At 41.0% G+C, this 17428-nt stretch overlaps 1 protein-coding gene across 1 annotated transcript in view; it reads right to left on the reverse strand.

Moving 5' to 3' along the window:
* P3H1 (prolyl 3-hydroxylase 1) overlaps positions 1-17428 on the reverse strand; it is a 179035-nt gene that overhangs the window by 127037 nt on the left and 34570 nt on the right. The window contains exon 2 of the mRNA XM_069240258.1: positions 7567-7719. Within this exon, the coding sequence (XP_069096359.1) occupies positions 7567-7719 (153 nt within the window). The remainder of the gene's footprint in view (positions 1-7566; positions 7720-17428) is intronic.

Genomic DNA, 17428 nt, shown 5'->3' on the forward strand with positions numbered 1-17428 from the left:
CTTTTCAGGTTTTCTGCAGGAGTTATTCTTGCCACTTGTAAGGAGGCTTCAAAGCTTTCAGGGACAACATTAAGGAGTCAGGTCACACTCCAGCAGAGGCCACCAGCAAGGGCTACTTGAGTTCCAGGTGTGACTCGTCCAATTGTCACTCCAGGAAAAAGGTCTCTTACCGATATTTATGTCCCTGTAACCACATAGGTGGTTCACCCCTGGAGTCCACTTCTTAGTCCTAGGTACAAGTGGGAACTGGTTCAGTTCTTCTGGTCTCCACACAGAGAACAGACAGAAGGTCCAGTCCTCTTCTGTTCTGCCAGAAGTCCAGAAAGTCTTCTGACAGGCTAGGGTTGAGGTACTACTTTTTTAAATTCTACTAGTCTGTGGGTGGGGGTAACTCTTGTATACTACCTGAGCATCGGAAAAAAACACCCAAGGGCAAACCTTCCCACTTTTAGAGCATATCCTTTTTGTTTCACTGCAAACTATCTCATAATTCAGCATTCTCCGTAAAATCCAAGTTGGCAAATATTTCTGCTCCTGGAGAGAGCTTTTTGGGATGTTTTGAAGGTAATGAGAAGATCCCTCCCACTGAGCCACTCTAAACTGTTTCTGAGGCCAGCTCCATCATGCCCGCTAGGAGTCTAAAGTGTATTTTGGGATAAAATCACACCCTCCTCCAGGCTTCCCTTCTCATTAAACTATAAAAAGCACAGGTCCTACTTGGACCCTCTTACCTTAGTGAAGTTTCTGGACACTCCTAAACTGTACTGCTTGTGTCTATCTGGGTTACATAGCTTCCCCAGGCCAACCTACAAGGCCCAAGCCATTGCCTCTGTTCTGAGAACAGTAATTCACACATCTTCAAAGCAGCATTGAAGGGCTAGCTGAAGGGAGGCCAGTGCTAGTTAGCCTGCAGGGGTGTCAGGCAGGCAGGAGAAATACATTTTTCAAAGTAAACCTTTCTTATATATTTATAAAAAATCCAATTTAGTTATTGAATTGGATTTAAAATTAATAGAAAAACAATGGTTGAATCATCTCTGTAGCTAATTCCAAACCAAAAACACAGAATTACCTGTACTTTAGTTTTTTCTTTATAGAACCAGCTACTTTATTAAATGTTCTACTTTCAAGTACAAGGCACCCCACCTAGTGGGCCTCAATGCCTATTTATGGGTGACTTACTTAATATTTAAAAGTAGGATTTCCCTCCTGTCAGAAGGTTTATTTTGAAGGTGTGCTTGCACGGTTAAACGATGAAGAGATCAACCTATTCATGCAGGCCTGAAGCCATGTTGTCCTTGTCAGACTACCTATTGAACAGCACAATAAGTGTTGCAACCCACAGGTGACATCTTTCCATGTTATTGGTGTATTTTCTTACAACATATGTTATGGCCTCACTGAAAAGGTAAACATGCCAATAAGGGATTAGCTAATGTTCCCATGTTGTAGAGATCAGGACCAGGACAGTGGTGACTAGAAAGCAGTAACCCAGTGCACAGAGTTAAAAAAACTAACAGCATCAGTCAACTAAAAATAGGGGTAACCATTAAAAAAAAGAGACACTTTCTCGCCACCAGTGGCCACATCCCAGCATTGTGCCTGTGCTTTCTCAGCTCTATTTTGTATCTATTGTTAGTAGTGTACCCCTCCTCACTGGTTAATAGGGAGCCACTCTGTGGAAACATTTATTTGATGTTATTAGTTCTCTTGCCTCTCTCCGGTCTGCCAACTCTGCTGAAGATATCACGTGAAGTTTGTGTTACTATGCTTGCAGAACAAATTCTGTGAACTTGAGCCATAGATATATTTTCCAGTGAGAACAAGCCGGACCATAAAAGTGAAACAAAGCTTCTCCACTCATTCTCAATGCCTCTATATTGATTATGGGGGCAGAAGGATTCTAAGGAGTGCAGACAGTATAGATTCCAGATTATGCTACAGGATAGCTCATTCCTGGGGCATCAGGATTTACCCCCTCCAGATGTGAGGCAGTACAGCATAACATTCCAGCACAGTATTCCTCAGCCAAACAATGAGGTGCATCTCCTAGTGCAAGACCACAAGAACAGCATTATAATCTGCATCACTACTGCCGGAGTCCCACTGCTGTGTGTAGGAGTTTGCACACATTAGAGGTCTAATGCGGGGGTGTGGTTAGTCAGACCTTTGCATTGCTAAAGGGATAGACAGGAGGTGCAGGGCATGAACAAGGTTGCCCAAGTGTGTGGCGGGATCCACATTTTGACCATTCATCCCACATGCTTGGTTGAGAGTGGGGAGTTTCCAGGTGGCCTGTTGCTGTTGTGGCGTTATTACTGGTCGCATGGTCTACAGTAGTATGGGTAAAGTATAGATAACTCCACACTACAGGGGGGAGTCACATAAACACATAGAGCTACCTAAGCTGTGTCACTCTCTCTCACCTTTTGGACTGTTCCACTGTTGCCTCAGTCAAGGCTGGACAGTCCCAGCTACTGTGCCTCAACTATGGTGAGGTATTTGGAGTCAAAGGTGCGATCTTCAAAAGGGGGGCACTTCTGCATAACCTCTCCAGGCAGCGTGTACAGCAACTCCACTGCCCTGCCACTTCCAAATTGCTCTTGCAGGTGCATATTCATCCCCGGGTGACAATCATTTTCCCAGGACCTGTATTCTATGGATGCCACACATCAAGGTGAAATCAATTTACTGCCAGTGCATTAGGAGGTGTAAATGGATTAACACTGCTTCACTGAACAGAAAAATGGGGAAACTGGTTAAATGCAAACTGTGAAGTTGATCGTTCTATGCTCATGGCTACCCTGCCTCTTCTTTTAAGCGTTCAACAAAGTTTAGTATAACTCCATGCAGTTTATTGAGGAAAAAATACATTAAATATTGCAGCATAAACAAAACATAATTGTGTAAGACTGTAAATGCAAAGTACCCCTGGCGTGCAATATAAAAAAGACAAGAATGTGTAGCAATTGTTAATTGGTGGAAATAACCCTCAATAAACATCTAAGAATAGATTATATAAATGGTGACCTATTATTTTACAAATCAAGGTCCTAAAATTTGTTTACATGTTTGAAAACCAAGTGTGTTACACATTGACAAGATGTTGATTAGCACCAAGCCAGGGGTGAGTGTCTCAACATATCCTGCTTTGTACTGTGGTTCTTGCAAGCTGTATTTATAATGATAAAAAACAAACCTCCTAGTACAGAAACATAAAACAGAAGTGACACTAGTTACGATCTTCACAGAGACAAGATGCAGTGACATCATCAAAAGTTTAAAGTAGACCAGATACGTTGGCCAACAAGAAGGAGGTTCGAGGTATAACACATGGGCTAGAGAGAACTTGTCTGTGAAATGAGGAAATATGGGGACAGCAACAGGAAGAGGAGAATGATGGAGAGAGTGAAAGAATGATGGAGGAAGAGGTTATCAGTGGAGTTGGGAGTTCGAGTGAAAAAGAACGGGAGACAGCAAGAGGTAGAGTGAGATGACAGTATGACTGTGCCCAGGAATAGGATGAGAGTGGAGAGAGGGTGATGATGGCAATGTTTAGAAGGTGAAGACAATGGACAGAAGACAAGGATGACAATGGAGTAAGGGAAAGTTGACAATGGACAGGAAGCCAGGACCGCAACTGAGAGAAGAGAATAGCAATGAATAGTAAGAGGATGATAATGAAAAGAAGATGAGGACAACAACAGAGAGAGGGTGGATGGCGGAGAAATGACAATGGTGGAGAGAGTCTGAGATTAGTGCAGGAAAGGAATATACAAGGAGTAAGGACTTTAGTAGCATGCCGAGTGTGGCAGCGAAGGATGTTGACAATGGTGAGTGTTTTAGGGAAGTATAAAGGTGAGAGACTGATGTCAAAGAACAAAGACAATAAAAATAGCAAGAGCAAAACATGGCAAAAGTGGCAAAGATGACAGAAGTTAGAGACCAACAGTTATTGGAGGGGTGACAAGGAACAGTCAGAGTAAAGAAGGTAAGGACAGCAATTTTGACACGAGGTGGAGGACGACTTCAACACCATCAGAAACAGGGAACAACACTGACTGCTGAGGGAAGGACAGCAACGCCAACAGCAAAGGGGAGACAAAGAGAATTGGGGTGGTGGGACAACCATAGTGGGGAGGGGGAGGACTATGTCAGTCCTGAGGGGAGAATAAGAGGGGTAGTGGTAATGGAGGAGAATGACAGCAGTGGACAGAGTGGAAGGAGGAGAGATGCTGACAATATAGAGAGGGGAAGAAGTAGAATGGAGTGTCATTCTTTACCCAAATCTTCCAAACGATTATAGAACTTTTCAAAGAAATAACCCTCCTAACGGTTAAATAAGTACTAATGACGGGGGGTTTCAACATGTATTGTAATGTAATGTATGTATGATTTATTCAGTGCAACATAACCCTCAGAAAGAGCATCTAGGTGCTAATGCATATGAAAGTGCAATCTGGGGCAAGGTGGAGGAAGTGAAGAGATAAAGATAGAATAAAATATAAAGACTCTAACTCTGTTAATAGAACCAGGCATTTCGGTTTTTCAGGAATAGTGAGAAAGCTGCTCTGCCATGTAGTGCAAGTGGCAGTGTGTTCCATAGTTCGTCTCCTACAACTGTTGAAAAATAGCTGCCTCACTTGGTTTGGCAAAAATTGGCAGGAACAATACCAAAGGAGTTTGCGGATCTCAGGGGTCTGATGGAAAAAATGAACTTATACCGTTTCTGGAAGCTGCTGGGACCCCAGCTCAGTGATTATCCATCAAGGTTTTGAACTGGATCCTTTTTACTATGGGGAGGGATTGCAGGTCCTTTAGTACTGAGGAAACAGACTAATGCCTAGAGAGATTGAGTGATAAACTGGCAGTCAAGTTCTGGACTAACTGAAGATTCCTACTAAGCATAGTACAGACCTTGAAAGAGTGAGTTTGCATAGGCCAGTCTGGAAGTTATCAGGGCATGGATTGCACTTTTTTCCCTAGGAGGCGGTGATAAGTCTAGAAACCTGCAGAACGTTTTAAATAATCCAAAGAAGGTAGAGGTTATTGCCAGAATTTGATGTTTAAAAAAAAAAGTTTGGGGTCAGATTTGATGCCAGAATTTCTGACCACTTACACCGAAGAAGCACTGAGCAGAATTACGGCAGCTTTCTGTCGTCATTTTAGGCTAGACGGTTATTTTCCAGAATCAGTAGTTCTGCCGTGTTAGAAATAAGCTTCAGGTGGTTCTCATTCATCCAGTGGGTTATGGATACTGGGCACTGCCTACATCATTGTTGGCTAGAGTCGGTGTTGGGCAATAAAATAAAAAAATTCCTTTAGCGTTAAGGCAACACTTCAAAGCTGAAACAACTTATCAGTTTGCCAGAGGGGCCATATAAATATTAAGGAGCGTAGGGCTCAAAGATGATCCTTGTAGTTCATCCAGTACAGTAGGACTGGGTCCGAGGAAAAAGGAGGAAGCTTAGCTGCCTGATGCCTATTAGTAAGAGATAGAAATCCAGGCAAGTGAGGGCCCTTCAACACCAATATCAGTTAGACCACAGATCAGAATTTTATGGGATATGGTATCAAAGGCCATCTATAGATCAGGAAGGATGAGGGTGGCCCTAACACCATTATCCAAAAGATCTTAATATGTTCTGAATCCGTAAAAAAGATAGATTCTGTGCTATAAGAGGCCCTGAGGCCAAATTGTGAGTTATCTAGAATGTTGTAAGAGTCAGAAAACAACAATAACTGACATATTATGTGCTTTTCATGCATTTTCACCAGGCCAAAGACCAATGAGAACATAAACTACCACCCCCCATTCCTACAACCCTTGAAAATTACTATCTGGGAATCATGAGTATCTATCTGTTCCTAACGCACTCAACTGTTCTTTCTTCCAAACGTTGTGTTATTTGTGTTCAATATCATACAAAGTAAATTGTCTGCACGTGTTGTTGGAAAAAGACCCAATTCATGAGCGGAGGTAAACATAAATCGTACTTATCTGAGGTTCTGAACTTTATAAACATTTTCACTACCCATTCATTGTGCCCAACTCCCACAGGCTTGTCAAAGGTTTGGTGCAATCACTTAACCTTGAAATCTATTTTTTTTTTAATTACACAAAGAATTGCATTTTTTGTATTCAGAACCGATACACTAAAAATAGTTCTATACTTTTGAAATAACTGTTTTTACAATGACAAATATTTTGGTTACAATTAAACTGCAAACAGAACAACTACACAGTTAAAATTCTTGAAACTGAAAGCTTTCTATCTACAATTTAAACAATGTTCTCCACAAAAGTGAAAATCTCAAAGATTTTTTTAAAACCAAACTAACAAAGATATAACAGTTTATCCTTTCCTAAATAGGAAAGTAGTATTACAATTTAAAATATCTAAATATATGTATATTTATATTTACAGCTATAAATATAAATATACACATATAGACACAAACACATGAAAGTGAGTGACTAATTGTGGGACGTTTACCTCCTAAAGCATGTCACAAAATGTAAATTGAGAATATATTAAAAATTGTTTCTGCAAACAACAAGAGCCAAGCATGTATAATATACCTTTAGCATGATAAAATTAGCTTTGTATTGCAGGATTGGTCAATATTTAAAGGATTTAAAAATTCAAAGCCTTTGACAAAACTCTCTTGTGGAAGACACCTCACTCGACGTGTTTTCCAACTCAACTAATGCCCAAAACTGATGCCGCCTGTGAACATTTCTGATATGACGGGCAACTAGAGTATTACCACCAACATTCGGAAGCACCAAAACAAAGCTCTCATTTCCTAGTCTCAACATCTAGTGTCCTACTGACCAATGTGTGATAACTCTTAAAGCTGATTAAGTTGAACAGAAAACACAAACTTTAATGTAATGCTAAACAGTGTCCTCTTTCTGCAAATGTGTATGATGGATATTTTTTAAATCTGGATTTTTATTGTATTTTAGCTATTTTAATTAACACAGACTTCACTCCAGGAGGAGTGGACAACCCTATAGAGATCGATTTTTGTTTCAAACCGAAACACTGCATGCATGGGTTTTTCCACATAAAACAATGCACTCTATATGTGAGATTGGGTTGAGGCTAGATTGCAAAAACCAGAATATGATGAAGACAAGCTTAAAGTGATCTGCAACCTAGAGTTCTCAAATCAAACAACAAAGCTCTTGCATCGATTTCAGCTGTCAGTTTTAAAGCAGGGAGTAAAAGATTTATTGTCCAAGCTGTCAAACAACACAAACAGCTATCAAACGAAATTAAGAAAATGGAGGATTAAAATACTGTTTCTAGACAAGCTAAGCTATTTTATAGTCTACATCTGTTCCAAACATCTGCTGATCTTTATTCAGTGCTTGGGTGCCTTTTAGGTTTTAGTACTTTATAAATGCTTTGGTATTGCTTTCGAATGGAATGAGAATGCATAACCAAGCACTGGAGCCTAATTATCTTGTCTACAAGGTACCTTTAGTGGTCGTGGTCAAAAGTAACAATTGTTCCTGGTGGGAAATTACATTAGACCAAAAAAAAGCATACTCACCATGTGGGGCTTAGATTCCAGGTCCTTGAAGTCAGATTCTTTGATGCCAGCCATCAATTTATAATATTCTAGATTCTGTCTCATCTCCAAGTGGTCGGGGTTCGCCACATAGAAGGTGTGTGCAGCAGCAACAGCTTTATCCAGCATGTTAATCTAAAAGGACATTTACAAAAAATGTATCTAATGCAGGTATGTGAGTGAGACTTAAAAAAAAGAAAACAAACTACAATAATATACCTAAGCAGGGGTGTGAAATTCCTATAGCGGATGCCCAGGACATACTGTTTGGGGTCAGGGACAATATGTTTTCATTTTTAATGTTGTCCCTTGGGAAAAGCTGGCCAAGTCATTGCAGCACAAATCATTGTTTACAGTTGAAGTAAGATCTATATGTTCAATTTGCCCGACTTGTATGTATGGTTCATTATTCAAAGCCTTTATTATTGGGGTGAGTGCTCTAAGGGAATGCTGCAAGCTCAGACCACACTACCATTAGTGGTTACAGTATGAAATCCGAACACACGTTTGCAAAGTTTAACAATATGAGAGTATGTACAATACTCACAGAATGGTCTCCGATTAGACGCAAATACCTGCATACACTGAAAGCAAGACAGATGATTCTTTGCTTTCAAAATAAAACGTTCATTAAAAAAAATGCAATAGAAAAAAATGTTTTGTCAAACAACTGTGAAATTGTAAGTATCTCTTTTTGAAGAATCATTTACTTAAACGTTTTTGATGTATACTGGTATCCCCCAAAAATATTCATAACAGAAAATCAGCATAAGACAGGTTTCACCAAGGATAATAGACTATAGGAAACAAACAAAAAACCCAAACATTAATAAAGTTAATATGTCTGGTTTGGGGATCATCCTATTGTTTGTCAATGCATGCCTGTTCTGCCATGTCTTATTGACATGTCTTATGGGATCTGCCAGGCCCTCACCATTATAACAAAAATTTAAAATGAAAACTACTTTTTCTGCCGAAATGCTCCTTGTGAAGCAGATAGACAGAAAGATATTTAAAGTTTTTGGTTAACACCAGAGCTAATTAGGGGCCCAATTCCTAAAGAGAGTCGCAAAAGTGCACCTATAGTATATGTCCTTTCATTAGAGCAGATTTATGACGTTCATGAATTCAACATTTTCAGACAATGGGTTGGAAACAGTACTCCTTGAAAATGTTTGTGAGCTGCATTTTAGCAAGAACAGCTATGCATGTGTAGACTTGGCCATGCAAAGATCTGCTGAGTATTTAAAAGTTCACTTTCCCTCAAACCGACACCCCCCCCATGAAAGATGCTTTACTTCTGGCTTTGTCAGGAGTTAATTTCCAACTTTTCTCAGCGAGGGAAAATATTACAGAAGAGCTGGCGAAAACCCTTAAACATGCAAGTTTGCAGGTTTGCACAGACTCAAAAGGGCATTCCAACCCTGAAACTACTGCTTCCCACTACTTCCAGCCCCAGTATGTGCATCGGAGGAAAGGTGGCAAAATAGAGGAATTACTTGTATGCAAACCCTGCTGAAATGCGAGCCCTGACACAATCAGAGAGGCTATAATCAGAGGTCTTATACAACGATATTGCTGCTGTAATTTGTCACCTCACTGCATGGCAGCAAAGTGACAAGTGGATTTCTTTTACAAGTCAGGTAGATTTATGAGGCATTCTGTCTCATGCAGAAGTAGTTATTTTATTACATCCAACAACCCTGCTGGTTGCTGTGTTTTCAAGGACATTTTACAATATTTATTACAAAAGGAGTGCTTAAATACAATTGACTCAGCGCATAACATTCTTAAGTATCATACCAGTAGAATCAATAAGACAATTCTAAAGACTACTTTGGAGAAAGTGTTTTAAAGTTATTCATAAAAAACTGCTAAGAAACAATGGAAACCCTTTACAAAACATGTAATGTGGATGGTAAGAATAGTAAGTGAAAATAGAAAGAAAACAAAGAAATTCTGAGATCCGGTAAGCTAATCTTTTACAGGTGACTCAGAAAGATCACCAACTCCCAAAAAATAAAGACTCATAAAAACTTGATCAAATTCAATAACATGATACATGGAACAAAATTGCACCAAAACAGAGAACTCATTGAGGATATTCAAAATCCTTCTGAAAACTAATCAGTCCTGACATATCAATGGTAAAATCGAAACTCCTAAAGTATCAGGGAATGTCTATATAAGGTAGTGAACAAAACTACCTCAAATGAAACAACCTGATACACTTCGAATTGATATATTTCCAAGGGCCACAATTTTCAGCAATACCTTAAAAAATGTGCTTGTTTTTTAACATGTTATCTAGTACGTTACAGTTCATAAAATGCCTTTGTCTTGGCATGAAAACCTAATTCCTATAGTACTAAACATTTTTATTACATATTTTCTCACACACCTGCAGGACTATGTTGCACAAAAAGCAGGTTCATACAAAGTGATGGTGTTTCATTTGCAAGAACAAACACATTTGTCACCTACAGAAGAGCAGCAAGCAGTACATTATTTCACACGTATGTATAAGCAATAGGCTGTAATATTTTATTTCACACATATGTATAAGCAATAGGCTGTAATATTTTATATGGGTATAGATTATGTCGGTATGGTAAGTGTCTAATAAAGTCTTCATTGACAAGAGCCTGATCACCTGAATGCAGTATTTTTTCAGATGTTTCTTGAAAACTGAATGAGGAAGCAACTCTGATGTCAGGAGGAAGGGTGCTACACACGCTGGCTGTCTGGCCTGAAAAGGATCTATACTCTTTTTCCTGACCCACGGAGTGTCGAACAGGAGTTCCTTTGAGGTTCGGAGAAATCAAGATCCACATGAAACCTTTAACTTCAGTTTTTAGGCATTTTGAAAGTGCACCTGACCTCTAACAGCATCCACCTGAAAGTTCTGTGAGGAGGGTAAAATGTTCAGATATTTTTGTGCTTGCCAGGAAGTGGGCTGAAGCTTGCGAACTAGGTCTTCAGGAAGCCAGTAAGTTGTGAATATCAGTGTTCTAGAGTATATATCACTAACACTTCTGTTGTTTTTATGTTCAGTTTAAAAAGAACTTGCTTGAGATTTCTGACTCTTTCTAATGGGATTCCGATGATGTAGACATGGTCTGAATGTGGTTGTTGAAGTGGAGGATTACTTTCAGTAGGACGTCTACGGATTTTGCTGCAGTGGCAGGTTTTTGTGTGTTGTCAGCATCTTTTAGGTATATGTCCATAAATGTTACAAACGTTTGTTCTGATTGGAAGGAACTCTGTCTTTAGTGGGTGGAATTTGAGATGTCTTCACTTGAGCTATGGTTGGATGCAGTCAAGTTGGGAATTAAATTTTTTGAGGTGAGCTTAACTTTAGATATCACTATTTAGAAAAAAATCTATAAACTGATAAAACAGGATGTCAAACACAGCCAGCAGATCTCCAAAGAGCTCGATACACACGTTAAAAAGTAAGGGTTATACAATGCAATCTTTGTGGCTGCTATAAGATACAAAGACAGTGTCTGAGAAGGAGTTTTACATTTTTACATCTTAAGAGTGATCCGTAAGGTAGGAATCAACACATTTCGAAAGGCATTTGCCCATGCCAATCCTGTTTTGAAATTTTTTGTTTAGCAGGCTAAGATTTCGGTAAAGTTACACAATATAATGGAATGAGGAGAAAAGGAAGGCAATCATTGAAGTTTCTAAATATATCATGATCACTCATTAGGGTAGCAGAATCTCTTCCAAGTCCTGTTCAGATGACAGAAATAATTAATCCACATTGGACAGTGATTCTGCCTGTATTTAGAAGCGAGGCCACACATTTTAAAATTATTTTTGCCTTGAAGGGCACTACCTGGATCCAGATGTGTGTGATCTTTTACGAGTGGTTTAATGTGCCCTGTTTTTAGAAAATTCGGGACTAAGTCACTTTGGAAGGGGGCATTTGTCAGGGTAAGCTAGTGTGGATTCAAGGATTTGTGGAATATGGGAATATGTTTTAGCTATAGATGATTGGGATGGAGGTCACCTGTGAAAACTGGGTGCTTACTATCTTCAGTGGCAGATGTGAATGTCCCACTGAGACTGAAGACAAAGGATTTCCGTTGTACGATCTCTTTGGTGAAAAAAGGGGCATGGATTTTCTAAGTAGCTGAGTGAGCTGAATTCACCAATGGTTTTATATATCTTTTCAAAAACGACGGTGTGATATAGTATGTTAAAGTTGGATTCATTTGGACCTTGAAAAAAGGAGCTCTGTATTTCCTGGCTAACGATTTTGAAGTATTTTTTGTATCTGCACTGAAAATTAAGGCACGCTGTTTTGAGTAACAGCATGACGTTTTGTGCGTTTTTCTGTGTTTTAAGCATTTATGGTATTTGGAGGTGACTACTTCCTTCACATTCTTTTGCTTGTCTCAGTGGTGGATGACCTCCACTGACATACAGGCGAGAACCAGTTGATTAATTTGTTTCTGTTGATGATTTTTCTAGATTTGGTGCCCGTGTTAAACACAATTTTGAGAAGAGTGGAGTTAAGTTGTCAAATAAGGTGCACAAGATATGTAATAAGGAAGTGACCATGGTGCCTATATTGTCTTTGTCAACAGATATCATTACACAAATGATATGAGGTACCTATGCAGAAAAATATGGTTTTGTGATATTATGGAAAGTGGAAAGCAAGGAATGACCCTTCAATCAAAAAAACCTAAATCTGAGCACACTCAGTTAAGACAAGAACTTCCTGTGACAGCGGTTAAGTATAAAATACATGTAACTCTGTTATGAACGTGACGTGACATTCATTAAGCAACATGGAAATGGAAAATAGAGGAGTTCCTTATAAAGAAATAATTGTAATTGAAAAACAGGAATACATACATCCATTCAAATGTTATGGTGTGGCAAACTTGGTCCAGCCCTATACGTCATATGACTGGTCACCCCTATACCGTCATATGACTGGTCAATGAAGTATACTAAACCCCAGGCAAAATCCAATATGGGGGAGTAATTTTACTTGTGTTTTATTGTGAACACAATGCTGTTAAATCCGCAGTTGCTATAAATATGCAAGTAGCTCAGATGATCAAGGATCCAGACACTTCAATTAAACTTTGAGATGTGGGCTGCTTCATGTAAAAGCTATGGAGGGGTCTCCAATATTGAAAGGTGAAAAGGTTTCACCATTTTAAGAAATTACATTACACTGGTATCATGTATGACAATTTATTTGTATGTGTTCCAATGGAAAACTTTTAACAAATAATTACACACTTGAAGTGCTTGCATAGAAAGCCCTTGACAAGTTTCTTCTTTTACTTTGTGTTGCCCCCATTCTCCTGCCAGACGCAATACATTAGGGTGTAGATCAGGGTTCTCCAAAAACTTAGCTTGTGAGCTACTGATAGCTCTCCAACTACCTGAAAGTAGCTCTCCTATGTGCAGTCGAGTTTACTAAATTTGCACCTTTTATTTGGCTGAATTAATATATGTATACCAAAAGTGAAGAGTGTATATCTAGGAATAATGTATGTGTAGTTTCAGACTTTTAAATGCGTGGTTTAAGTAAAACGGTTGGTATTCCAAATTAAATTTACATTTGACATTTAAGTGATAAATCATGTGTCACTGGGGGGAAGAATATTACTAATATTATTACCTTGGTGCCAGTGGGGGTGCAGCTATGGCTGCTATGTATTATACAAGTAATGGCATTCCAAACTGACAACGCCTTTTTTTCACACTGCTTCTGGAAACCCTATCTGGTGCCCTGTAGAGATCATTGCTAGCAACCCTTTCCGGAGCTGACCACTGCTAGTAATCGTCCATCGGGGGGACACCAATGTAATTTTGTCTGATCTGGTCGCTATTAAAACACTAATTTTGTGGCTCTCAATGGTTTTCATTAAGCATAAGTAGCTCTTACTACAGAAAAGTTTGGAGACTCCTGGTGTAGAATGTAATCTTTATACAACTTACAATCAGATATTCATGACTGTTAAGATTCATGCTTTCTTCGCAGCATTTCTGGAATAACTACATACAATTAAACCAGAGCACGAAGCTAGACCTCTTTTGCCTATGTAAATAAGGTGCAACTCAGCCATCCTTGTCACATGGTTTGCCTGTTGTCCCTTGACTGTAAGAACTAGAAACCACTGCAAGTTCTATGAAATGCCAAGTACCTCTTATTTTGGAACAAGGGCCTTGAACAATCATTTTAAAACACATGCTGACATGTTATTAATAGTACAAAGCTGAATCTATGGTAAGTACTGTAGGAACGTTGAGTATTATGTGGCATGGGGGTCAGTCCTCACCATGTAATACTCTCACAGTACCCCAAAGATGTTCCTTGGATTCACACTAGTAAATCCTTAGCTCAGTCATGGTGGTGTGGCAAAGAGCAGTTGGGCTTTACTTCTAGGAACATGTGTTAGGCATTTCAGTGCACCAATACGGATGATAAGTAATGACACAACTCCGAAGAAATCCAACACCAATTTATAAAAATAGAGCCTATTTTATCTTAATTTAGACACCAAAATGAACCGAATTACATAAGTATAACCGGAGCTATGAATTTTAGAACCAAACTTAAATCACAGGAAAAATGGCATTTAAACGTTGGATGGATGTCTATAGAGAAATAACACTGGTTGCAAACAGTACTTAAAAAAACAAGGAACCTGTGTAGGGTGCCGTTCCTCGGACCAGATCACGACAGTCAGTTTAGTTTTACCTGGCTGGTGGCATCCGGGTGCAGAGTTGCCCTAGCTGACTGGGACTCGCGGTGGTGCTGGTTTTACCACTTATACGATGGTGCTGACAAAAGGATACAAAATCACAGCTGGGGCGCAGATGTCAGATGCAGGCTGCACTATGTGAAGCATTGAGCGTGGACGTTAGTTACAGAACTGGCAACCAACAAGTCTTGGCAACAGTAAAGGTGCAGAAAAGCTTTGGGAACTTCACAGCATCTGGGGCGCAACGTAGCGGCCTGAAACTCTGGGGCAGACAAGACTACAACTCCCACAATCCAACTGCGGCAAATTCTATGATGCCCCCAGAGGTACTCACTTTTGAAAAACTGGTTTTAAAAGGCTTTGAGGATTTGAAAGCCACTGAAAAATGTGTTTCATATAATATTTCTTTGGAAGAAAGACAAGCTTTAAATACCTAACGAATGATGGATCATTAGTCATCAAACCAGCTGATAAGTGGGGAGGGATTGTCCTCCAAGACTTTGATACATATAATAGAGAGGTCTGTAAAGAGATCCTTGATTCTAAATATTACACTAAGCTTGCTACTAAAACTATTGAAAATATTAGATTAGAAATTTTGAAATTAGCCACTGAGGGACAAGAGTTGGGTTATGTCTCAGAGAGAGAGTTCCACTATCTGAATAAGAATAATCCTAGAATACCGGTTCTTTATACCCTGCCGAAAATCCATAAAGACAGTCAGAATCCCCCAGGCTGTCCCTTCTTATCAGGTTGTCGTTCCATTATGGAGCCTTTAGGGGCATATATTAATTATTTTATTGAAGGTTATGTTCCTCAGCAAGAATCATATGTAAAAGACAGTACCTACATGATTATTTTGATTGAAGAGATGCACTACAGATATAGCTAACATTCTTCAGGAAGATAACAAATGTATTATTGAAAATCTTCCGACCCAACATTCCCAAACAGTATCAGTCCCTACAGCCTTCATTGTTTCTTTTCTTAAAATAGCACTGCAGAGGAACTATTTTAAATACGACAATCAGTATTTCCAGCAATGCTTCGGTACATATATGGGAGCAATCTGTGCCCCAAATTTGGCTAATATCTATGTAGATGACTTTGAACATAAATATGTATTGTCGGATTCCAATCAACATCGGCCAAACATAAAATGTTGGAAGAGATATGTTGATGACATATTTCTAATCTGGACAGGCACATTACAAGGGCTAAGAGATTTAGGCCCTCATACAACCCTGGCAGTCGGTGATAAAGTGGCGGTAATACCACCAACAGGCTGGCGGTAAAAAAAAATGGGATCATGACCACGGGGGAAACCACCAACACATACAGCCACTTCAACACTCCGACCGCCATGGTGGTAGCAACAAACACCGCGGCGGTAACCGCCAACAGACAGGCAGAAGACAATGTACCGCCCACCCCATCAAAACCCGCCAATCCGCCAGCTTTTACGGGGCGGTACCAAAGCCATCAAAAGCACGGTAGAAACGGTGTTTGGAAGGGAAACCACTCACCTCTCAACACTCAACAAAGAACCAGGACGCCATGGAGCCCGCGTTACAGGTCCTGCCCATGCTGGTCTACCTCCTCATCTACCAGGAATACCAAAGACGGCGGTGACAACCACGGTGAGTACTGCACCTAGTAAACAGGGGAGGGGGGAGGAAAAAGAGAGTGACACACACATGCAACACCCCCACTCTCACCCACAACACCAAACACACAAACACATGCATCAACATTTCATATACACCCCGTGACCCTGTGGAAGAACTCAAGGACAAAAGTAATAGAGTCAAATCAGTAATATTTTAGAAATAGTCAGATATACGTAAAAAAATATAAACATTATTTACAAAAATATGCAATATGTTCAGAAGGCCGTACATTGTCCTTTCCAAATGTTGTGGGCCACTGGGCCAAAAATCACACTTGACTCCTGCTTCAATACAGAGAGAACACTGCAGGGGCATCAGGTCGAAAACACACAGGCACCTCAGGGGGATGGGGAAGGAGGGGCACCTCAGCCGGAAGATGGTACTACGCCACTGCTCCTCGTGGGGGCTCCATGCCCACAGCGATGTCCTGGGGAGAGGAAGGCCACAGTCTCTCAAGTGGGTGGTCTGCCCACAGCAATGTCCTGGGGAGTACAAAGCCACAGTCTCTCAAGTGGGTGGTTTGCCCACAACGATGTCCTGGGAGTGCAAGGCCACAGTCTCTCAAGTGGGTGGTCTGCCCTCTGCTTGGTCCTGGGGAGTGCAAGGCCACAGTATCTCAAGTGGTTGGTCTGCCCACTGCTTGGTCCAGGGGAGTGCAAGGCCACAGTCTCTCAAGTGGGTGGTCTGCCCACTGCTTGGTCCTGGGGAGTGCAAGGCCACAGTCTCCCTAGTGACTGGCTTCTCCACTTGTTCTGGAGGTGGCTTTGTGCCCAGTGTGCTTCATCCTACCAAGGAGGAGCTGAGTGGATGCATATCTCTACTGGTTCTGGAGGGGGCTTTGTGCCCAGTGTGCTTCATCCTGCCAAGGAGGGGCTGAGTGAATGCATATCTCCACTAGTTCAGGAGGGGGCTTTGTGTCCAGTCTGCTTCATCCTGCCAAGGATAGCGTGAGTGGATGCATATCTCCACTGGTTCTGGAGGGTGCTTTGTGCCAAGTGATGCAGCACTTGGGGTGTGCCAGTTCACATTCCCTCACCTGGGTGTCTGAGGCACGAGATTTGCAGGGAACATGTAGCATGATAGTTGATGGAGGCAGGGCTAGACTCCATCCTGCGGCGCCAAAGGCTGCTAACTGGTGGTAGTGCCAGTGCTGGTGGGGGTGCTGCCAGTGGTAGGCTCCAGTCCGTCTCCTGCAGCCTCGGACGGCTGCCCACTGGGGCTGCTGGTGCTTGTAGTGGTCCTACTGTCAGCAGTGCTGGTGGCGGTGCTTGTGGCGGGGCTGCTGGCGGTGCTAGCCGTGGTGCAGGTGCCGGTGGTGGAGGTAGGCTCCAGCCCTTCTCCTGCAGCCTCGGATGGCTGTCCACTGGGGATGCTGCTGCTGACAGTAGTGGTGGCAGCCAAGTGGCAGTGTAGGTGGTGGTGCTTGTGGCG

This window comes from Pleurodeles waltl, chromosome 6 (genome assembly GCF_031143425.1).
Source record: "Pleurodeles waltl isolate 20211129_DDA chromosome 6, aPleWal1.hap1.20221129, whole genome shotgun sequence".
In the NCBI taxonomy this organism is placed as follows: Eukaryota; Metazoa; Chordata; class Amphibia; order Caudata; family Salamandridae; genus Pleurodeles; species Pleurodeles waltl.